This window comes from Amblyomma maculatum, chromosome 10, assembly GCF_055883805.1.
Source record: "Amblyomma maculatum isolate TAMU_Amacu chromosome 10, ASM5588380v1, whole genome shotgun sequence".
Taxonomy (NCBI): Eukaryota; Metazoa; Arthropoda; class Arachnida; order Ixodida; family Ixodidae; genus Amblyomma; species Amblyomma maculatum.
Window position 1 is genome coordinate 97305867 of NC_139353.1, and position 25257 is coordinate 97331123.

At 45.3% G+C, this 25257-nt stretch overlaps 1 protein-coding gene across 1 annotated transcript; it reads right to left on the reverse strand.

Moving 5' to 3' along the window:
- Window positions 1-428: 428 nt before the first annotated feature.
- On the reverse strand, window positions 429-23419 carry LOC146177073 (uncharacterized). Its single transcript, XM_084581456.1, has 5 exons — window positions 23338-23419; window positions 12224-12262; window positions 9290-9364; window positions 1272-1442; window positions 429-463 (listed from the first exon to the last, which is right to left on the reverse strand). Exons 1-5 carry the CDS (start codon window positions 23417-23419, stop codon window positions 429-431), a joined length of 402 nt encoding a protein of 133 aa, XP_084437582.1.
- Window positions 23420-25257: the final 1838 nt, after the last annotated feature.

Consider the following 25257-nt stretch of genomic DNA (forward strand, 5'->3'; position numbering starts at 1 on the left):
TGCAGCGTCAGAGTTCACATGATCACCCATAGGGCAGGACGAGAAACAGGCTCGATGACCGGCACGGGCGGCCTTACTCACGCTAGCGCCATCTCGGGGCGGACGACGGAAGTTGGTACAAATGTTTGCCGCCTCCGGAGGCGTCGTCGTATCACCTAAACTACTTCTAACACCGTGACCAAAACGCACATAAGCATCCCATCAACACTCGCCACAACGCAAACATTTTAGCTACCTTTATCAATAAGAGTAAAGTGACCGATATAAGCAAGTATAACATGGACAAAATTGAGCCTGCTGTAAAGAACGCAGGTAGCCTTAAAGCAGATAGAATAAACGGGGCAGAGGCAAAAATGAGATGTTTTAGAGAATCTTCTAGGGCATCGCCAGACACAACTTATCAACGCTGTAAGCGGCATTCGCTTGGTTTATCCACTAAAGTTCAGCATCTGGTAGTAGCGCGCTGCATAGTGCAAGTAACGGCGTATATTATGCCACCATCGATCAATGTCATCGAGTAATGACACATGTAACGAAGAAATGCGAGGAAGATTCCATCTTCTCCTTTTGAACATGTGACGCGAAAGTGAGAAGGCTCCCGTTTGCCGGCACCTCGTGGGAACTCTAAATCGTCGTCCACTCTTTTGTGAACGCGTTTAAAAGAGGTGGCCGTTGCACCCAGTGCAGCAGCATATAAAAGCAATGTCGAGCTGGTATTGAGGGATTTGGAGGTGATGCAGCACATGGCCTGCGCCTTTGCTTCAGTGCGGGGCCAGTACTTTGAAGATAGCGGGCCTGTTCTCGAATTTCAGCACAAAGTGTGTGTGTGGGGGGGAGGGAGGGGAGACCCTGTAAATGCACGGATCTACTAACCTAATTACTAATATTTTATTTTTGGCTCAATCATGCCACACATACTATCAGCGTACAGTCGCTAAGTACCATAACCTATGAACGACCAGCCGACAGAGATTTAAGCTCTGCTGCTATCACATCTTAATAGCAAAGGTGGCGCGAAGCTTTGGCTGTCATATCACTCTCCCATTTAAGTTTAAAAACCCGAACTGGCAGCCCTTGCCAACATCCATTTCTTGTTCACTGCTCACTTCACAAAACAGCCCGGCCAGTCAGGGCTTGGCCCATGTGACACGCTACGTACCGCCTTCCAGAGTGATTTTCCGTCAAAATTTAAAACGGTTAAAAGCTCAAGTTAGTTAAAAAAATTTAGCAAGCAGCGGCAATCGCTTCGGTAGGAAAGACTACACGCGCACCTGTTATGGCTTGCCAAATGGCCTCGTAGACGTAGTGTAGGCTGGCGTACCGGTACGGCCACTGGCTTGGGTTTCTCGCCTCTGCGCTGTGGAAGTAGTTCTCGTTGCAAATCGATCCGTACGGGTTGGTGCACAGAGTTGACTTGGACAGGTGGGCGTCAATGTACTGAGCTGCGCGGCCATGCGAAAATGTAGAATAAGGTTTCTACGCAGTGGCGAGCGCATGGAGGATTGTTTTGTCTCTTAAGCATCCATGCACTCGAGATATAATTTCGCAAATAGAGGCAGTGTTATTTGGTTCTTTTTTTGTTTTTCACCACAAGATACACATGGACGCCATCGACCATGCCCTTGTAACTTTCTCCAAGAAACTAAGACGAGAATGTCTTAATGGTGACTAAAGGATTCACTTCATACCTACTACAACCTAATTTGAGCGATAAGTGTATACACTTGCATTTTGTATGTCATAATGACGTTTGAACCATATTGAGATTTTATAATCATAACATCTTGATGACTTCAAACATGCATTGTCTGATACGAAGATAAACTTCTGAAATCTATATTTTGTTAACACGGGCGCTACCATGCTAAAGTTTCGCAGTTGAGGCTATTGTGGTAAAACTACGACAGCGAGCCGCGTACTTAAAGGGGTCATGCAATGTCTAAAACGGGGTAAAGCAAATCGGTAGAGAGATAGGTACTCCCTCACAGGTCATTTCAGCGCAAGAATTTTTTAGCTAGCTTCATTAACACCAGAGATATCGGCGATTAAAAATGGCGCTCCTCCTCGCTCCCCTCAACTCAACACTCCGAGACAGCAGAAAAAAAAAACGAAGAAAACGGCTCGGGAACTCCGCCCCGCTAGCCCTGCCCACGAAGCGTCATCGGGTGACGCTCGGTTCTCAGACTTCCGGTCGTCGCGCCTGTTTTCCCCGAGCGTCGCCCATGCATTCACGGTCTGCCTTTCCCGTCCCGTTTGCGTTTGCATAGCTTTCAACCTTGTCTGCTGTCTTCCTCGGCCGCCGGTGTCTTCAGTTTCTTGACCTCTCAGGAATTGTGTGCGACAGCAGCCCGAACGATTCGGGTTGTTCGCGAGCGCATACCTGCAGGTGGGAGTCCACACATACCGGCGGCCGCCGCGGAGGGAGCACTTTCCTTCATATCCCTGTCCCATTCAGCGAAATTAGCGTGCACTCCTGCCGAGCACGGCTTTCTACAAGACCGCTTTCTTCTCTCACGCGGCCTGGGTCAGTCTCTTTGGTACCGTCTTCTGCGGTTTGACCAACGGCGGCCGGTGACCCCTCGCGGAGTTGACGCGATAGCATCGACTCTGCATGGATGCTGGCAGACGATCGAGCGTGCGAGTTGCCCGCGTGCAAACATATGTCGTCGTCGCTTTTAATCCGGAGCTGCTTTCATTATGGTCGGCGAGAGGCATCTCTTGTGCATAACGAATGGAATGTATACGCGTACGTATCACCGACGAGAGCACGGACTGATGATCACTACAGAGTTTGGATATCGGATGACAGGTGAGCACGAATTATTCGTCCGCGAATCTTAAAATTGAGAGTAACAAAAAGGATAGTGTAGTTTTTTTTTTTTGACGTCCTTTCGCACATCGTTTAGGAAGTGCCAATGCGCAACGTGCACGCATGTTTATCTCATGTGTACACATCGTCCGAGCCAGAATCGACGGCGCAAAACATCAGCAAAGCAGCTCGGCACATTCAGTTCGGCACGGCAGGTTGTCACTGATTTTCGCACCGACACGCAAGAATCGCGCACATGAGCATGCGAGCGGCTACGCTAGAGACGCAGCGAAGCGGGTGATTCCAAAACGCCGTCCGCCGTGGCTTCGACGCAAATAAGGCCTAGCGACGACCAGGGAGCAGCGCACGATCGGAGTGTTGTCGGTCGCAGCGCCCGCGGACGGCATCTCTGCGGTAACCTGGCGACGTCCGGTGCTGCACATAAGCGGTGCGAATTTGTGTACTTTCGCGATGAAGCTGAGGACAGACCTTTTTTGACGCACGTTTCATTTAGACGAAGGTTGATGCTGCCTTTTTAATCGGTACGGTGTTGAATCGGAGCTGCGTGCTCTTTTCGCACTGCTGCACCGACGCGCACTTTCAGTCGTACGCATATAGTTTAGGAAGTGCCAATGCGTAACGTGCACGCGTGTCTTATTTCATGTGTACGCATCGGCCGATCCAGAAACAACGGCGCAAAACATGAGCAAAGGAGCTCGCCACATGCAGTTCGGCAGCGCAGGTTGTCACTGTTTTCCGAAGCTACACGCAAGAATCGTGCACAGGAGCACGCGAGCAACTACACTAGAGACGCAGCGAAGCGGACGATTCTAAAATGCCGTCCGCCGTGGCTGCGATGCAAAAGAAACAAGGCCTAACGACGAGCAGGGAGCAGCACACGACCGGAGTGCCGTCGGCCGCAGCGCCCGCGCCTGGCGGCATCGGGTGCTGCACTTAAGCGGTGCGAATTTGTGTACTTTCGCGATGAAGCTGAGGGTACACCTTTTTTTCACGCACGTTCCATTTAATTAATAACACGCCGCACAAAGGGTCGATGCGGCAAAGACGAGACGGGACTACAGTACGCTGCTGCGCCGTCGGTCGGTACATAAAGGTTGATGCTGCCTATTTAATCGGTACGGTGTTAAATCGGACCAGCTAGTGCTCTTTTCGCACTCCTGCACCGACGCGCACTTTCAGTCGGACGCCACCGCCTTTTCGGTTAACATCGCGAACCGAAGCGCCAAGCTCGGGTTCACGCATGCATTGCAGCACTCGAGCAGACGACTTTCGCACAGCTACCGGAAGTGTGTCAGTGACGTAGAGGGCGTCGCGGCTGCAGCCAATGGCCGCCTGTCGCGGCCTGTCACTCTGTGACTGGTGACGTAGGTAATCACGGCAGAATAGTCCCAAATCTCGCCGCCACGCGGAAATGGCGCAGCCCGCGAATTTCAAAAAACGCTGTTTTTAAAAATTAATAATAAATCGCTGGATTTTTTCCGATGAGTTTTACTTTAAACGAATGCTCGGAAGCATTTGTTCTACACATTGAAAACGTTTGTCAGTGACCTTTCTAGCCGTTTCATGCCCCCTTTAAGGCTACAAAATGGTCCCACGAGTGCTGCGAGAAGAAAGGTACGGTATACTTATGACGACGTACTCATAACAATTACAAATGAGAGCACCTCGAGTGCGAAAGTACAGATGCTTAATGCCCCTCATGTGAAATTCCGCCTGCGTGAGAATATTTCCTCATTGCAGGCCATCAATAGATGCGGGATAAATAAAGCCACAGATGTCTTTTTTCTTGTAACTGGAAGACACACAGACATGTTATCAAATGCAGCCTGCCTGAAGGCGGTTCTCTATCCTCTGTTCACGTCTTCCTACTCTGCCCACATGATTACGCACTGTGAGCTTCATCTTCATTGCCCCCTATAACAGACTGTCTGCGGCCAACTGACGCCCCGCTGCGCGGGTTTTTATTCGCACGCAGTCGGGTAGCACGCGAACCATTAATCGAATAGCCCGCTACCTTCCTTGTTATTTGGTAACGTGAGTGGTCAAAACACAGAAACAAAGACTACGAAAATTTACTCGGAAGAAATATTGCCGGTGGTTTAGATATTGTTATATTTAATGTGTACACGATAACCTAATTGGCATCCCTCACCTCGAGCTCCATGCAAGAGCAAAGCGCCCGTGTACTGTGCGAGACCGGTGCACTTTAAAAGAACCCCACTCAGTGAATATTTTCAAAGACCTTTACTACGGCACCCCTCATGGTCTGATGAAAGAACGTCGTTCCTTTTCGAGCCATATCTGCCGAATAATCCATAAAAAATGTCCAGCAGTATTTGTACAATGAGTATCATAGCCTGTCTTGAAGAATGGATTGATCTGTGGATAAGGATGAGGACGCCCTTGTGTCGCCCTTCGTCGCTGCCTGCCACCCCTTCAGGGGTGCATCGCCTCCTCCTGTGGGAAGTGGGACCAACACAACCACACCTTCTCAGTGGCGGTCAAGCTCAATTCTTGAAGGTAGGTATGGTATAGAGTGGCATTATGTAACGTATCGTATATAAAACAATAAAAATGTTCCGAACTCAATTTATTAAATTTAGTTCATGTCCAAGAAGGTCAGCACTCTCGGCACGCGGGGTATAGTTAGCTCACCGTTCAGTTGGAGCTGCAGTTAAAAAGAAAAAAAATTCTAGGAGGCATTTAGGCCCCCTTACGAGCGATCAGGCGGAAGCCTTTTGGGGCACTTTTGTAGTATGTTTTTGACAGAACCTGGAAACGGGGGTGAAGCCGTCGTCGTCACGTCCCCTAGGTTTCCATGGAAACGCCATTAGCGATATATTGTGATAATAAATTTTCTCATACTCCTGTCGTGGTGTAGTTGGTAAGCTCGCTCGGTGTGTGGTAGGAGGGGTAGGAGTTCGATTCTCACTGGGGGACAATTTTGTCAGAAAGGTTAATTGATTTATTGGATTGAATTATGTGCTTTTTTCTTGATGGGCTTCTATATTGGGTTGTGACGTAAAGGATTGAATTGTTGACGGTTTCATTATGAACTGTACCCTGGTATTGCTTTTATGTGGCCTGTATTTGATTGGCTTTTAATCTATCTGAGCTAACAGAGAACTGCAGCCTCCAGTCATAAGTGAAGAAACGCTTTCTCTTTATTAACGAGATGGTTATCGAGCGCGGAGCCCACGAAGCGGCATTTTTCGTGTGTTCGTTTATGCCTTCCCGTCAAGCGATGTTCTTTAGGGGCTTTAGGAGCAATCTTTAATAACAAATGGAGCTGGCACGGAGGCCTACTCAAGAGAGAGTGGGTAGTAGTGTACGGGAGATCAGGGGTCGTAAAACTCTCGATGTGGAGGCAGTAAGCTGGCGCAAGGCAGACCGTTAGCAGAAGTGGAGAGATGCTTTGCTTCGATGAAGTCGGCTGCCTTCGAAGAGGTTCCTCGTTCCTCCAGCAGTCAAAACTGACTGTGCCAACGTGCTTGCTGTGTAAAGTATACGTATGTTCCTGTTTTCTGTGGACACTACGGATGTCCGTAGGCATCTGCAGGTACGGCGACGATAAAATGGCGATGTTCATATATTAATTACCTTTGTATTTTTTGCCTGTTTCCTTACATTTTATGTATATATTGCACTGCATAGATTTTATGTCCCCCTTACACAATGCCTAATGGGCCTGTAAGGTATTTTCAAATAAATAAATAAATAAAAAAGAAAAACTGGAGGCGGAGGAGGTTGCGCAAAAACTTATTAGCCTTCGTGGTGTGCAGTGAAGTGGGCTTTGATACAGGATTGACCTTTTGCAATTATAGCAGCTTTAAGTTTTCATTTGTTTCCGTGATAGAGAAACAGCTAAATGCTAACCCGAGAACAACGCTTTATTCTTAATCAGGTTAAATATGATTAATTTGCGTTTCAGAATTGTAGTTCCATCATATCCACTGTTGTGTTTTTAATAGCGGTACCAATTTCTTCTCGACTCTTAAGTGTATATTTGACCACGCGTTTATTATGTAAAGCAGGATCTACTGCCAGTGCAACAAAAAATGTTCAAATGCACCTTAAGCCACTTCTCACAGCGCAGAAATGAACGCTTCAGTAGTCAAAAAAGGGGTAATGTATCAGTAAAAATAACCCTAACAGACTGAAAGCAACCATCGGGAAATAAACGGAAACATTTTCTCCAGGTTTTCAGGTATTAAACGTCAGGCCTCTTGGCTGCATGGTATGGTTTGGTATGATATGGTATAGTATAGTGTAGTATAGTATCTGGTATAGTATGGTATAGTATCTTATGTATCATGCTATGGCATGATACATAAGTCATATTGTGGTATAGTGTATATGGTGCACGGTATGCAATGTTTGAATATGGAGTACCGCAGTTGTGGGCTCCGAATTATTTGCATCATCTCAGCTTCATTATCTTCCCTCACATCCCACAGCACACAAGCATTTCTTCTGCATAATACAGCAGTCGTTGGCAGGGTTACCAATGAGCCACTGCGGCCGGCACGCATCAGAGAGGGACGATTCCTAAATCGCAGACGAAGAAATTCCTAACTACGAAAGAAGTCTTCAGAAAGGCGTATGCAGGCCCTCTAGCGGCCAGAAAGGCCACAAGTGACACCTTTGCCAATGCAGACTTTATGATTTATTCTCACAAAACAATTGGCAGTGGAGGAACGTCGTCATGGTCCAATAATACCATTGAAGTGGATTGATTTATATTTTTACACTGCAATACCGAGAAGGTTACTCTTGCATGATCACACATGCCACCTTCCGTCACACAGACAAAAGATACCCGCTGCGGTGCTACAATGGTAAGACGCCCGACTACTGTGCTGCAGTAGGCTGGTTCTATCCCGACCGCCGGCGGCTGCGTTTCGATGGAGGCGAAACTAAGTGGCGCCCATGTGCTGTGCGATGTCAGTGCACGTTGAAGGTCCCTAGGTGGTCGAAATTACTATGGACCCTCCACTACGGCCCCCTTTTATCTCTTTCCGCTTTCACTCCCACCTTCCTCCCTTTCCTTACGGAGCGGGTCATGTGTCCACAGAACAAGCCTGACAGATACTACGACTTTCCTTTTCCTTGAACTAATTATATTATTATTAAAATGAATACGAAAAACAAAACAATATTGCCACAGGGTGCGCAAATACGGTAGAGGTATACGATACGGGTTTGAAATATGGCGGTGTAGGTTTCGCAAGCAGCTCAGTGGCAGTAGAAACTAGTTTCCATGGACATCTACTGCCCAGCCTTAAAAATTAAAAAGGTTCAACGCTGCTGAACCAAATATTGAGCGAAAGCATTAGCTGCGGGTGACCGAGCGTTCCTCTTCTTTTTTTCTTCATCAGCCCACATATAAATCCTCGCTTTAACCAACCCATATGAACGTGCCTTAGGCGCTTATAGGGTTAACGTGATTGCTAAAGTCCTAGCAGGCTGATTCTGACATAACCGTCCCATGTGAACCGAGAGACCCAAGTTGGCAGCTCCTGCCAGCCCGTGTGTCACGTGGTGTGTGGCGTCACAGCGTTACGTGGGTAAGACGTGGCTACCGCGGCGCTACGCCGACCGCTTGAGTTGGTAGCCCAGCTCTCACGCTACTGTCACGTGGGGTGTGACGTCACAGCGTCACGTCGGTAAGTCGTGCCTACCGCCGCGCTACGCTGAAGGCTCGAAACCTAGAGTAGTATTGATTTCGCAATAAAAACCCCAAGGTATTATATCAGGCCCCCGGAGCCGCAATCATTTTTAATGCAAAAGCAATACTACTCTAGGTTTCGAGCCTTCAGCGTAGCGCGGCGGTACCCACGTGACGCTGTGACGTCACACCCCAAGCGACACTAGGATGAGAGATGGGCTACCAACTCAAGCGGTCGGCGCAGCGCGGCGGCAGCAACGTCTTACCCACGTGAGGTTGTGACGTCACACCCCACGTGACCCAAAAGTGAGAGATGGGCTCCCAACTTAAGCGGTCGGCGTGGCGCGATCGGAGCCGCGGCTCAGTTGGCAGGAGCTGCCAGCTTGAGTCTCTCGTTTCACATGAGACGGTTATGTCAGAATCAGCCTGCTAGGACCCTGGCAATAACGTTACCACTATAGGCCACTAAGGCACGTTCATATCGGTTGGTTAAAGCGGGGCTTTATATGTGAGCTTAAGAAGAAGAAAAAGAGAAGAAGAACGCTCTGTTACCCTAGCTTAATCTTTCGCTCAATATTTGGTTCAGCACCGTTGAACTCGTAATTTTTTTCTTCCTTCATTACTGCCGTATTTTTACAATAGTGATTTTAGCGGCTTAAAGACGGGATTAAAAAGCGCACACAAGAAATCTCACAGAAGCGCCGATGTTTTAAAGTGTTTTTTTTTTTGTTTTCATGTGACTGTTTCAATAACAAAGAGAATATCAATACGTTGTCCACGTGCCAACTCACCCTCAGGAAGACATACGATTTTGCCGTCACTGCCGATGCAGTTGGGTGGATATGTGGCTCTGATTTCCGGCGCAGCTGAAACAATACATAATTGACTGTCTCGAAACATGCTTCATGTTACAACAATGATTGAAGAAAGTAACCGCTAGCCACAGACTGAGGCATCATTTTATCGTTTAGAAGCCTTGTAGAAAAATCTTCGATCCTGAAGACTGGCTTCTAATCAGTAGAACACATGGCGCCTTATGAAACTCTGAAGAGGGACGGCAAATTTCCACCGCGATCTGCAGATAATTGAGTTTTGAGTACCCAATTAATTTTGAGTACCCAACAGATAATTGAGTTTTGAGTTTTGAGATAATTGAGTACCCTAGACATTCCACCGATATTTCGAAAGGAAACCTTGTGGAATGTGGAATGAAAGTGTTTCATCAAAGGTATAGACAGTAGAGCAGACACCAAGGGCGTATAATTAAAATATTAGGCCACAAAGCAGAAATTGTGGTGCGCAATTCAAAACCTCAGTGCTTTTGCGAAGGCAATTTTGCCAAATCCTCCCCATCGCTAGGTGCAAATAAATAAACTAAACACTTTGCCTCGAGTAAAGGTTACATCTTTTACGAGATGCTAATCAGCTGAATTCTGAATAACGACTTCCACTCAGAAATTTTATTTTAACGTTCAGGGCGACACAGGTGGAGTAAATGTAGCCCACGTATGATTTAAACCACTATCAAAAGGTTGCTTTCCTGTTTACATATTTCCAGTGCGTTGCGCAATGTCTTAAACGTATAATAATACATGATATATTATGTGAATACCGAAAAAGCACGCTATAAGAGTGTCATTTTCTATTCAATAAATTTGTGTACATTTTTTAGCCTGCAATGACGCAACATCGTTGCGGCCCATGACCGCTGACATAAAAAAAGTTCTTAAACTGCAATTCAGGGTGAAATTTGATGCTATAAAACTCACGCGATATGCCAACGGCTGGCTATAATAGTAAAAAACAGTTTCTGTTGGCGACGCAATCGATTTTATTGTTATATGTATGCTAGAGCTTTAGGCAAAATAGAAAATTAATCTGAAGAGTTTTACTTCAATTTCATAGCACTTTGGTATTAAACTTGTTCAAGAGATTAAGGCAATGAAGAATGTTCTGCAGGGAGTAATTAGTAGTGCCATAGGCACAATAGCTGATAACAAGAAGCCTCTCCAAATGTGATGCGTGGACACATTTATTTTTATATAACAGTTTTAGACAACGTTTAAATTTCACTTAGTAAATAACTCTTCATAGAAAATGAGCTTGTCTTCAATTTCTGGCCATGACACCAGACACCATAATGGAGTGAGCAGGGTGCGCATTTAGGAAGAGGCTGCAGTCTAATATTAATGCTGAAATATAGCTGTGGATTCTGTCGAATGCCGAGGGCAACATCTGTCTTTCACTAGGAGTGAAAAAATTTGTATTCTTGGCAATATAAATGACGAATTGGACCCAAGGCTTCTTTTGCTTTTCATTTTATATACACTTTCACAGAAACATTCAGCACATTGAAATCATGTAATTCAAGAGCAACTGAGCTATACAGGTTACAGGTACAAATATATACGCCTTCCGAGAAAACGTGTAGTAGTCGTTTCCCCATCTTTTCTAACTCACATGGGGGATCTTTTATTGCACTCCATGGTTTCCCAGATACATTATGTGTAATCATGTCATGAAACTAAATCAGCACTGTCAATCGGCAATTCACATCAGGTTTCAACGCATGCAGAATCACAATATTATTGACAAATGTAATATATTACAATAAACGTATCGCTTTTACCAAATTATATATTATATGTTTATAAATTTTACCAAAATTATATGTATATATATATATATATATATATATAGCATAAGTAAATAGACGTACTTGGTTGCTAGAGAATACATAAAAGTGAAAAATTGCTTCATACTGTTTCCAAGTTTATTTGTAGTCGACGTTTCGGCAGGAGCCCTGCATTTCTCAAGACTGATGGTACATGATTCTTGTTTGTCTTCTTATAGGGTTGGCCACAGGTGATACAAACAATATGGGCACAAACAGGTGAGTCAGCTGGACACGCACAACACACACATACACACACAGGTGCGGAGAGCAGGCTAGGCCCAATGGGCTATCAACCCAAGGCACCGGCCGCCGCGAGTCATCTGTATACAGTACAAGACACAATACAGGAAACCGCGGAACAACCTTGGAAGGAAAAAAAAAAAAAAAGAAAAAAAAAGAAAAAAAGAAAAAAAAAAGGTTGTTCCGCGGTTGCCTGTATTGTGTCTTGTACTGTATACAGATGACTCGCGGCGGCCGGTGCCTTGGGTTGATGGCCCATTGGGCCTGGCCTGCTCTCCGCACCTGTGTGTGTATGTGTGTGTTGTGCGTGTCCAGCTGACTCACCTGTTTGTGCCCATATTGTTTGTATCACCTCTGGCCAACCCTATAAGAAGGCAAACAAGAATCATGTACCATCAGTCTTGAGAAAGGCAGGGCTCCTGCCGAAACGTCGACTACAAATAAACTTGGAAACAGTATAAAGCAATTTTTCACTTATATATATATATATATATATATATATATATATATATATATATATATATATATATATATATATATATATATATATATATATATATATATATATATATATATATATATATAGCATATATATATAGCATATAAAAGAGCGAACAGTGCGGAGTGCAAGGAAAATGTTTTTCTTTTTAGCTTACACTGCTGACCTTTACAGGAATGTTGTCTTTATGGTGGTTATTGGAATAAAGAGCGTTAAATGCAAAGCGGAAGGAAAAACAACGCGCCGATGGTGGGAATATATATATATTCCAAGTAAACGAGAGTCCATTGCAACCCGTTTTGCACTTACCTGTTGTGGTGAAGTTTCGAACCAACCCTTTCTCCTCGTCTGAAAATGAAGGTTAAAAAGAGGTAAGAGGAAACCTCTTCGCCTGTAATTAAAATAGAACTGCATTACAAATCCGGTGCATTTGACACATTTTAGGGCCATCTTTGAAGTTTAAACGCGTATGCATGGAGCTGCTGAGTAGTAGGTAAGTGCAAAGCAGAGTGGATGAGAGAAAAACGAAAAGAGTTTAAATTTCAGACGTACCTCCTAATAAAACGTGAAAATCCCCTTGAAAAAGTTTGTCACATGCGTAGCATAGTTTTAATAGCAGTTTGAATTTTGATATTAAACGAAGAGTGCGTAAATATTTAGGGACGAAAATGCACACCTAGAAATGTTGTCAATATGCTGCTCTTTTTCCAGACATACCAGTACATATCAGTACTTTTGCCATACCACAAACGCATTGTGCTACGTTTGTAGGGGAGACTGTTGACTCGAATTTGAGGTTTAATCATCATGTTGCTTGAGTTGTTAATAAAATTTGATTTGGAATAAAAGCGCTAACTAGAAACCGACCAGTTTTCAATTTAGATAGAATGCTTTCCATTTATTACGCATTTATACACTACGATATTAATTACTGTATAACCTCATGGGGTAGCACGTACAAGTCACATCTTTCAAGGCTCTTTTCTATGCTAAAACAAGCGCTCAGAGTCACCTCTTCTTCTTTTACGCGACCATCTCAACCTTTGTTCTAATCACCGCATATCCTCCGGGTTAAACACTTCACAAATTTCAAGTAATTTTTTTATTGTCATCAATAAATATATCAGTGTTATTTTTTCCATGAAAATGTCATTTCTAACAATAATATGGCACTTCGTGCTTTGTTCAACAATTTATTGTTGCCAAAATCACGCAATAAATATGGCAAACAAATCATTGCCTTCAATGCCATTTCCACGTGAAATAACTTGAATCTTTTACTCAAATAACCAATGTCATTGTAAAACGTTAAAAAAATGAGAGAAGAGCACATGTTTGAACCTTAAAAAAGCTAACACAGTTTTGACATTAGCCATTTTTCTGACACATTACTTACTGTACATTGTCTTCTATTTTGGTGATGTTTTTTTTTTTCACTCTCTCTTTTGCAGCACAAAGTGCTGCGTATGCGCTTATATATATTACTATGCTCATGTACTAGAAGAGGTGCTACTTGCAGTATTGGCTTTTTGGCCTCCTACTGTAAATATGGTATAATCAACTTTATGCACTGCAACAGTGAACAAACTGTTCTTGTTCTTCTGTGACTCATCTACAACGTGATTTTGCAATGCCTACGTAACTGTTGTGAATAAATGCTATAAACAGGGGCATAGTATATCCCCATAATATACAAGACATTTTAATGGGCATTAAAACTTTTCCGCATTGCCCAATTGAAGTATGCAGTTATGGTAAGCGTCTGCAGGTAGCGCGCTTTAGTATGCGCCCTGAGAGTAGACGTTTATTTCCAATGAGAAGGACAGATTATCATGCCTGATTCCTTATGCTCACATCTCACTGACGTGCCAACACAGCACCTAAACTCGATATCTACGTCGGCAGTGCACGCACTCTTTACACCGAGCGACAGCCTTTCCTGACCGAAGCACAGCTTAGCGTTTCTCGGGTGTCCACTGTGCTTTTTCGTTGCAGGCACCCTCAGAACCAGGCTACCGGCGTTTAGGAGAGGCTGGATTTCTAATGTTTCGTTGTGTGTATACGGGCCCATAACACGGAGAAGACATCAATAACCACACTCTGTGATAATTTGGTGAAATTCTTGCATCATTATTCAATATTGGAGTGGTCGCAATGAATTGCATTGAACTTCTGAAGCGGCCACGTATAAAATACCACCAGAGTTCGCCCATACGGTTTCAATCGGCACGACCCTCCTCGCAAATTTTATATGAGAGAGACTTTCTCTCAGACTTTGCCGCTAGAAAAAAAAGATGTGAGAGTGGAAATTGCCACCTACGGATATGAATACTTGTGGCACGACCTACTTACTGGTTTAAGGGGACAGGGTAAACCGTAAACTTGCCATGAATTTTCAGGCATATTTTTGTGCACGTTTTTCAAAACTAGTAGAGATATTTCAAAGAAGATGGTTTGCTTCTGTTCAGTAATTTGTCGTCTACCTGCGGAATTAAAAGTCTTTTATTATGAAAGAAAGTGAATTATGTTTTTTTTTCGCAGATCTAATTTTAGACGACGTTTATGAAAGTTTGTTATCATTAAACACACACTATTCACTCTTCAGCTGTAATTTTTGCTCAGGATATTACAGTGTGGGTATTTACTATGCAGCTGAAATATCAACGCTGTATTTTTTGTGATATTGAAAATAACCTCACCGACTAAATGAAAACTCTTGTTTTAATAAAACTGAGTTTAAGGTAAGCCGTAACTTCTAGTACACGTTTTTCACTGAGCCAACAGTTTTTGATCCATTTATTTAGTAGGAGCCAGCTACATAGTTATCATCTTGCTCAGCTTTGAGCTTCTTTTCCTGTCATTTAGCTTCCTGGGTCGGTTTTGTTGCTTGATACAATGTTCCCTCAGGGAAACAAACCCGGGACCGGTCGACTTCTTTTTGCCAGCGTAGAGTGTTATTGCCGGGGTGCACCCCTTATTCCTCAAGAACCCTATTCCTTGCGGTGTTGCCATCATTGAATATTAGAACCTCATCGAATCTAGCTGACTTCACTGTCTTTAGGTCCACAAATACATTTTTGGAGTACGCTTCAAAACTACGCCAATAATCGGATCATTTGGGTCATGAGTTGGTCCATACAGCCATTTCGACAGAAGTTTTGGTTGTGTAAGCTCCTGATAAATGGGCTTCAGTGCATCCAGGACTGGTGGCGGGAGACCCTATGTGCACAAACAGCTAGCCTTATTGCACAATTTTATCGTAGTAGTGCCTGGTCACTTTAGACACGGACCATGGCATGGGTCTTTGTCAAATGGTTGCCTAAAAAGCCTTCCGCATCTCATAAGTTTCCAACGCTTCTCCTTATTGCCAAGCCAAAGTAAGTTTGAAGTTTTTCTATGACGGCGTCCGTAAGTCGTCCTCCGTCTAAAAGGTTTATTCCGAACAACTTTTATTCCTCTCTATTTTATTTAGCCTTATCAATCTCGTGCACATTCTCTTCTTCACGCGTCCAATACATTCAATCTTTGTAACTTCAATCCGGTCTCCATATTGTAGCCGAAGTAGAGAAAGTGCGAGTGGGATACATGGTCATCGGTTCCCATCGGGGATGAGGTGCGTCGAAGATACTCCTGGATATCCCGGGGTTGTTCCCCGTAACGAGGTAACCGCTCGCTCCAGTTGAATCCTCGCAGGCCGAGCTCTCGGTATGAGCAGCGGCGGAACATGTGGTCAGGTTCACCACATAGGGAACACAACGGTTGGCCGTCCGCAGTCCTCCAGATGTCGGCTTTTCGTCATCTCCGCAGCTCCGAGTATGTGTCATGCTGCACCAGGAGTTCACGGCGTCGAGGCCCAGAATCAGTAGGCCGTTAGTACTGGTAAGGTACGTGCGGCGGCCGTCGAAGAATGGCAGATGGTTTTTGGGTGAGTGCCTGTCGCAGTTCCTCACGAACGGCTGTAGCGATGAATACTGGCGAAGGCTGCTCAAAAGCTTGGAAAAACCTCCTGAGCTTCTCGCGCACGACTTCGTGAATGATTCCGCGGACATCGGTAAGGCCAGCACCACTAGGGCCAGACGAGGCAAGGCTCAAGACGTTGAGGTAGGCCAGTCGCTGATAGTGGTTTGTCCTCATGGCCAATGCGCGCTCATTGTTAGCCGCTTCGGCCACAAAACTGGCTAAAATAATCGGCGAATAGTGTATAAGGTCGCCCAATTTCTCGTTTCGATCATCCCGCATCAAGGCGCGCACTTTTTTTCCTCAGTAGGCTGCGGGTCCGCGTGAGCACTTACGCGCAGCATGTACTCTCGAATGCTCCTCACATTATTCTGGAGATCCCCGCCTTAGCGCTGCTGCCTGCTGCTGCCCTGCTGAGCTGCGGCCGCTGTTATCATCCTGTCAATTGACTAGGACGTGACAATATGGCTTTACTACTTTCACTGCCAGAAACGCCTGACTGTCACCATCTCTGAGGTAATTTTTGTATCCCACTCCACGGCGTTCCTGAATTCAAGTGAAAATTTGTAGCGGACCCGACATTTCCATGTCACCACTCGTTCCTTGGTTGTTCTGCTGGCAACAGCTTTCATCTAATGTTGAAGTGCACTCCTTACAGTGTTTTGCCATGACTGCAACATCGTGCACCTTTCCAAAGTCTACACTGGCCGCGGAAATGATGCCGTTGTTGGAAGTGTGTCCTCGCTTTTGCCAAATTCCATCGAAAACAAGTGCAATGTCTTTGTTATAGTAGTTGAGCACCACAGTCTCTCACCATCACGCTGCATTCAGTCCTTAGCTACGGCTGGAATATTGCCTAGCAGCTCTTCGTTACTCTTCGCAAACTACGTTGGCGGCATCGGGAGGTTAAGGGAGCAGCTGCTCCCTTACCGATGCATTTCCAGGCGTACACCGTTCTCAGGTTGGCTTCATAAATGTCAGAAGCAGCCTTTTCACATGTGAAGAATTTTTATGATTACCCGCACACCAAACAATTGAGCTTGAAGGCGCTGACAACAACCGTTCAGAAGCATCTTCTTCAAGCTGGATCTCTCCGCAGCACAGTTTACATGCACAACTTTGCGCTGTAATTCGGATAAGTAGTTCCATGTCCACAAGCGCATGAGCGGTCTCGTACACACCTGGTGTTTGTTCTTGCATCGACACACAAAGCTTCGACCTCGAGGAGTTCATCGGGTCTGCTGCTGGAGTTCCAGGGCCTTCGCGGGAACCATTTTGTACAGCGTCCCAAGTATACTGATTTCCATGGAACCGAGGCTTTTAAACTACTTTCGATCTCCACATCTTGGTATAGGTAAAAAATCTTAAGCGCATGCAAAAACAGCTCGTTGTCGCAGAAGATGCAGAAAACGCAGTGTGCACTCACCAGAGACAAAACAACCATTGCTCAACACGCAAAAAACACGTGAAAAGCACGAAACAGCGTCCCAAGCTTGTCTTGGCTAACATCTCGAACACTGTTGCCGGACGGCCTTGTCCTTTAGCTAATATCAGGAAAATTTTATCTTTTCTGTAGATTAATGATGTAAGACAGTTACGAAAAAAAAAACAGCATGCATAAAAAGGGACGTGTCGCTGCTCGTTTTTCTTTCAGGTCAATTTTTAATGTTGGTAAAATTTGCGAAGAAGTGTCAAGCAGGAAAAGATGCAAAAATGTATGTGCTTTAGCAGTTAATAAAAAAAATTTGACATTCTTAGAGTTTTGCTTACCCTTTCCCCCTAAACCTAGACTGCTTTTGAGGCACTCTTCGTGTTAGTCCAGGAAAGACGAGTCTACGAGTCTGCAAAACCATTATTTATAAAAAAGCACTAATCCGGAGATTCAGAACGTATTGAAACTGTCTAACGTTTTTTTTTTTTTTTTTTTTTTTGACCGCTTGTACGTTTTCGCGCTACAAAAAGCTCTCTGAGAAAAGCAGATTCGAACCCGGAAAATCCTCTTCGGAAGCGAGCTGGGAACGTCTTAGCCATAACCGCCGCTAATCGCCCCGAACAGACAGCAAACCACCCTCGCTTTATGCATTCCACGTCGCCGTCTCATCAACATCCATCTGCGCGTCAAACCTTTCGCACGTTTAACGACATCAAAAAAAATTTCTTGCGCCTTTTTGCGGAAATCGGAACCCGTGGAAAACATCGAGGCATTTAAAATGGAAGTTTGAAAACTAATTTCGTGGCCACGTATATGCTCCTACTGCTTCTGAACGTATATGATCCTACGGCTCCTGAAGGGATATGATCCTTCTCCTTCTGAAATTATATGATCCTACTGAAAAGTGTCAACGAAGACCACAGCTGCTGACTGTCTACTGTTTGCCGTAACTTAGACCGACAGCGTTCGAGGTGAATGAGCTGAGAATTCAGCACAGTTTTTCTAATAGGAACACAGGCAAGGGACAGCGGTAGAGGTTTTTTGTTTATTGCCGAGTCGGCGGACGGATGGCATATTTTTGACTTCACCCTCACATGCACGAATGTCTTCTAGTCAGTTCAGTTCAGTCGTTCAGTCGTGTCCGACGCTTCGTGACCCTATGGACCATGTCACGCCACTGCTTTCCGGTCTCTCACTATCTTCTTAACATCACATAACTTCATCTGCAGTGCCTCGGGGATACCATCTAACCATCGCGTTCGCTGCCTACCCCTTCTCCGGCGACCATCAACCTTTCCCAACATCAAATCTTTCTACAGTGACTCCTCTCTTCTTATCAGATGACCAAAGTAGCTGTGCTTTAACTTTAGAATTTGACCCTCCAATGAGCAGTCAGAGTTTATGGTCGACAATATCGACTGATTTGATCTTCTGGCAGTCCCAGGAACTCTCAAGAGTCTTCGCCAGCACCACAATTCAAACGCGTCAATTATTCGGTGGTCAGCCTTTTTCACAGTCCAACTCTCGCATCCATACAACACAACTGGAAAGACCATAGCACGAGGTATACGGATCTTGGTTGGCAGACTAATGTCTCTGCTCTTTACTAGGCGGTCAAGGCTAACCATTGCTCTCTTTCCCAGAAGCAGGCGTCTCCTAATTTCATGGCTTCTGTCTCCTTCCGAGGTAATCTTGGAGCCAAAGAAGAGAAAATCTGTCACAGCTTCCACTTGTCAATTGATGCTCCAGGACTTGATAGGGCAAGACGCCATGATCTTTGTCTCTTTAATGTTCAGGTTAAGCCCAAACTTCTCACTCTCTTCTTGTACGCGCGTCACAAGTCTCTTGAGTTCCACTTCCCTCTCTGCCATTAAAGTGGTATCATCCGCATATCTAAGGTTGTTGATACGTTTTCCAGCAATCTTCACTCCAGCTGAAGACTCGTCCAGACCGGCCTTCCTCATGATGCACTCTGCATATAGGTTAAATAGGCAGCGCGACACTATGCAGCCTTGCCTCACTCCTTTCTCAATCGGAAACTAATCAGTAAGACCATGCCCAGTTGTGACTGTGGCCTCTTGTCCTTCATACAGGTTCCTGAGGAGACAGATGAGGTGAATTGGAACTCCTATCTCTTGGAGAGCTTGCCACAATCTGCTGTGATCTACGCAGTCAAACGCTTTTGCATAATCGATAAAGCAGAAGTAGATGGGTTTCTGGAACTCTCTTGCTTTTTCCATGATCCAGCGAAGGTTGGCAATTTGGTCTCTAGTTCCTCTGCCCTTGCGAAACACAGCTTCCACGTCCGGTAGCTCCCGATCCACATACTGCTGCAGCCTACCTTGGAGGATTTTCAACATCACCTTGCTAGCATGCGAAATAAGCGCGATCGTGCGGTAGTTGGAACAATCTTTGGCACTGCCTTTCTTTGGGATGGGGATGTAAACTGACCTCCTCCAATCCTGTGGCCACTGCAGGGTTGTCCAAATCTTCTGACATAATGTATGCAGAATGTTAACAGCGTCATGGTTGAGGTTTTGAAGCAACTCAGCTGGAATGCCATCAGTTCCGCTAGGTTTATTCTTAGCAAGGCTGGCTAAGGCCCATTCAACTTCACTCTTCAGGATGCCCGGCTCGAGATCAGTAATCACAACTGTCTTATGTTGGGTTTGCACTTTCGGGTCCTTCTCGTACAGTTCTTCTGTGTATTCCTGCCACCACTTCTTTATCTCTGAGACTTCAGTGAGGTCCTTGCCTCGTTTGTCCTTTATCACGCCCAGCTTAGCACAGAAGCTTCCTTTGATATATTTGATTGTCTTATACAGAGCTCTTGTGTTCCTTAATTGGCTGTTGTCCTCAACTGCTTGGCACTGTATGTTCAGGAAGGCATTCTTATCTCTCCTTGCTTTTTTCTGAAAGTCCGCATTGAGAACCTTGTATCTTTCTCTTTCCCCCATAACTTTTACCATCCTCCTTTCCTCAGCTATTTGCAAAGCCTCTTAAGATAACCAGTTTGCTTTCTTGTATTTCTTTTGTTTTGGAACTACCTTAGTAGCAACTTCTTGTATTATATCACGAACATCGGTCCACATCTCTTCGGACTCTCTGTCTTCTAGATCTAATTCTTGAAATCGATTCCTCACTTCCACAGCATATTCTAATGGAATTTGATCCAGATCATACCTGAAAGGCCTTCTAGTTTTCTGCGTTTTCCTCAATCGAAGCTTAATTTTGGCAACAAGAAGCTGATGATCGGTGCCACAATCGGCCCCAGGCCTTGTTTTTACTGCTTCATCTCTGCCGGCAAAGAATATAATCGATCTGATTCCTGTACAGACCGTCCGGTGAAGTCCATGTGTACAGGCGCCTCTTGTATTGTTGAAAATGAGTATTCGCTATGGTCAGGTTGTTTTCTTGACAAAACTCTACTAGCCTCTGCCCAGCTTCATTTGGCTCGCCAAGACCGAACTTGCCTATAATTCCGGATATTTCTTCACTCCCGAGCTTAGCATTCCAGTCTCCTATGAGAAAAACGACGTCTGATGATGGGGTGCTGTCTAAAAGGCATTGTAGGTCCGCATAAAATCTCTCAACGTCAGCTTCTTCAGCAGTAGTGGTCGGTGCATAGACTTGGACAACTGTTATGTTCAAAGGGTGACCTTGGATCCGAAGTGAAATCATTCGGTCGTTTTTGGGGTTGTACCCTAGCACCACTGCTTTGCCTATTCTTCTGTTTACTATGGGAGCGACCCCATTCCTTCTCTTGGATTCGTGCCAACAATAAGAGACATAATGGCCGCCGGAGTTAAATTCTCCCATTCCGGTCCACTTGAGCCCGCTGATACCCAAGATATCAATGTTCAATCTGTTCATTTCTCGCTTGACGACATCCAGTTTACCTTGCGTCATAGATCTTACATTCCATGTTGCTATTTGATATATCTCCTTGCAACATCGGACTTTCCGGTCGCTTCCCGACACATCCACAACTGAGCGTCCTTTTGGCTTTAGCCCAGCCGCTTCATTCGTCCTGGAGCTACTAGGAATCGCCCTTCGTTCATCCCCAGTAACATGTGGGACGCCTTCCAACCTGGGGGGCTCATCTTCCGGCGCCGTATCTTTAATGGTATTGTGACTGGCCATAGGGTTTTCTTGGCAGGAAATACTGGAGTGGGTTGCCATTACCTTCTCCAGTGAATCACATTTTGTCAGAACTCTCTGCCGTGACCTGTCTATCTTGGGTGGCCCTACACAGCAGAGCTCACGACTTCATCGAGTTTCGCAAGCCCCTCCGCCACGACAAGGCAGTGATCCATGAAGGGGATGCCTATAAACTTGCCTATAATTCCGGATATTTCTTCACTCCCGACATTAGCATTCTAGTCTCCTATGAGAAAAACCACGTCTGATGGTGGGGTGCGGTCTAAAAGGCATTGTAGGTCCGCATAAAATCTCTCAACGTCAACTTCTTCAGCAGTAGTGGTCGGTGCATAGACTTGGATAACTGTTATGTTGAAAGGGGATCCGAAGTGAAATCATTCGATCGTTTTTGCGGTTGTACCCTAGCACTGCTTTGCCCATGTTTCTGTTTACTATGAGAGCGACCCCATTCCTTGTCTTGGATTCGTGCCCACAATAAAAGGTCGCCGGAGTTAATTTCTCCCATTCCGGTCCACTTGAGCTCGCTGATACCCAAGATATCAATGTTCAGTCTGTCCATTTCTCGCTTGACGACATCCAATTTACCTTGCGTCATAGACCTTACATTCCATGTTGCTATGTGATATATCTCCCTGCAACATCGGACTTTCCGGTCGCTTCCCGACACATCCACAACTGAGTGTCCTTTTGGCTTTAGCCCAGCCGCTTCATTCGTCCTGGAGCTACTAGGAATTGCCCTTTGTTCATCCCCAGTAACATGTGGCACGCCTTCCAACCTGGGGGGCTCATCTTCCGGCGCCATATCTTTAATGGTATTGTGGCTGGCCATAGGGTTTTCTTGGCAAGTAATACTGCAGTGGGTTGCCATTACCTTCTCCGGTGAATCACATTTTGTCAGAACTCTCTGCCGTGACCTGTCTATCTTGGGTGGCCCTACACAGCAGAGCTCACGACTTCATCGAGTTTCGCAAGCCCCTCCGCCACGACAAGGCAGTGATCCATGAAGGGGTGTCTTCTAGTACATAAACATAGAAGCGCCTGTCATCATTGTGTTAAGAGAAAGTGGTGCTGGCTTAGCCGACAAGAACTCTTCCAACGGAAAAGCATGAGGGAATCGTAGAAAAGCCGCTTTTTTTTTCTCCCACTTCCTATATTTCAACCATCCATAAATCCACACTCCCTCGCAGTTAACCACTCAGAAGCACTGCTGCAGGCTTTCTTGAGTACTCGAACCGGCGATGCAGTGTCGAAGGCATACTTAACATTTGTCGCCATGAGGCCGCTGCACTCTTTATGTCGAACAACATACTAGGATGTAATGCAGAAATAATGCATCACTCCGCCACGACATCAGCGCGTCACTTCACTGCGATTGACGGCCGCCTTTCATCTATGTGCAGTATGGAGAGTGCGCCCTCATCGCTTGTTCTCGTCCATATCGTTACATAGTAGCTTCGTGTCCACCAGAAGCAACTAAATACCTTGATGTAATTGGAAATACAATTTAATAGAAAATATACAAGATCGGCGCATTATGAAATCTGGAAAAGTTATGAAAACAACTGGCCACGGTCAGTCATCGAACACCGCAACGATGTATACGCTTCTGTAGCTGCACCTAAAAGGCATGCGACCCTGTGCAAACTTCCCATTGATAGGCATAGCAGAAATGCAGTCGTCTTGGGCAGTTTTCCAGGGAATGTGCTTCTGCAACTTCTTTCAGTAGTTGTTCAACCGTAATGATGGCGACCCCGCATGCTTACAATTAAAAAGATACGTGTGCAGATACGCATTCAAGCGACATTTGGACAGAACGAAATTTCTGTGGACAAAGCAATGAGCGATCCTTGCTCATAGTGAATTCAATTCTCACCTGGCAGCTCCATGTTGTCGAGTATCAGCTTGGAAGAGATAATGAGGTAGACGACGGCGAAGCCGACGACCACCAAGAACATCACAAACTCTCGAGTTTCTTTGCTGTAAGCAGAAGGATAAGAAATAATGACTTGCGTTTCACCTTTGTATTTCAGGTGAGCGGGCTTTGAAGCGGATCACAAGTTTCACAAACAAAATCGTGCAGAAACACACAGAAACAGCCAGATCTTCTCGTGTACAGAAAACACATACGGAACCGCAGATGTTGGAATAAAGGGAAACACTGAACTCATGCACACACCTTATTACGACTGAAAATATGTATTGGTTTCAAATTAAGAGTGTGCATTTAGGTAGTGGAGTATGACGAGCGTATATCATGCTCTTTCGAAAATATGGACGAATTCACCTACTCCTTTCACTGTGCAAAAAGGTAAAATCAAGATGCCTTGGCTTTGTCCTTTCTCGTACTGAAATACTTCGCATCATTGTTTAGTTTAACAATACCTCGCAGTGCCCGAAGGAAAGTCTCTTTAAATTGCGCCATGCAAAATTTAATGAAATCAAAAGTCACTGATGCAATTTAATTTTCTGAAGCCGTACTTCTTTTACGATCTAAAATAGGTGACCATGACACATATTATATAAAAGTTAAAGACATTCAAACATTTTGCCGCTAGCGGGGAGGCCAACGTCGGGAAATTATAGCTGTTTGATGTGCACGTGAATGCTGCTTCCCTCTGCCCTCTGCTTCCGTACCCCTCGATATCCAGCAAAGGAAGTCAGCGACCGTCGATAATGTGCCGATGCAAGGGCAATATGCTGAGGGAGTCCCTTGGTGTTATTCACATCCAATAAAACAGCGAGATGAGCGAGTGGGTACATAATTATGGAACAACAGCCTAACAATGGAGACCTCCGTTGTTGCGCGCTTTTTGTTTAGTTTATTGCATTAATCATCTTTTAGAAAGAATGTTCAATTATGTTTGTCATTTAACCTGCCGCAATCACTCACGAAAGAGTAAAAATGTGCCATTTGCTTCAGTGTTTGCTTTCCTTCGACTTTTTTCAGACAGAAAAAATAATTGAGGAGCAACCCTGCTATGCCAAGTTAGGCCAAGGATAATCGTGGATTTGGTTTGGTTAGGTCTAGTTTTAGACAAGGGCAGCAATGGTTTTCCATCGAATAAATTGTCCAGTCTGTGGTGTCAAGGACGCCGTCAACTACAAAATGGAGCATGTGATGCGGTGTCGCCCGTTAGAGTTTACCTCGCCTTCGTAGCTTTGTGTTCATTACGCTCGACTACTGAATTAGGGTACCCAGGTTCGAATCCGGCGGCCAATGGTTGGGTTTCGATGAAGGCGAAACGGAGAGTTGTCCGTGCGCTGTGCCAAATGTCATTGCATGTTAAAAATCCCCAGGTAGTCGAACCTAATCCGGTGCTCTCCGCTACAATATCCGTTTCCCCTTTCCGCTTTCATTTCCACATTTCCCGACCGCGGCGGCTGCGTTTCGATGGAGGCGAAACGGAGAGGCGTCGTGTGCTGTGCGATGTCAGCGCACGTTAAAGATCCCCAGGTGGTCGAAATTACTCCGTAGCCCTCCACTACGGCTCCTCTTTCTCTCTTTCCACTTTCATTCCCACCTTCCTCCCTTCCCTTACGGCGCGGTTCGGGTGTCCACAGAGCAAGTGTGACAGTTACTGCGCCTTTCCCTTCCTGTGAACCAATTTATTTAACTTTTCCCTTACGGCGCTGTTCAGATTTCCACGGTGAGCCTCGCCGGGGTGGTGCAGTGGTAAGACGCCCGACTACTGTGCCGGAGTACCCGGGTTCGAACCCGACCTCGGCGGCTTCGTTTCGATGGAGGCGAAACGAAGAGGCGTCCGTGTGCTGTGCGATCTGTCAGCGCACTTAA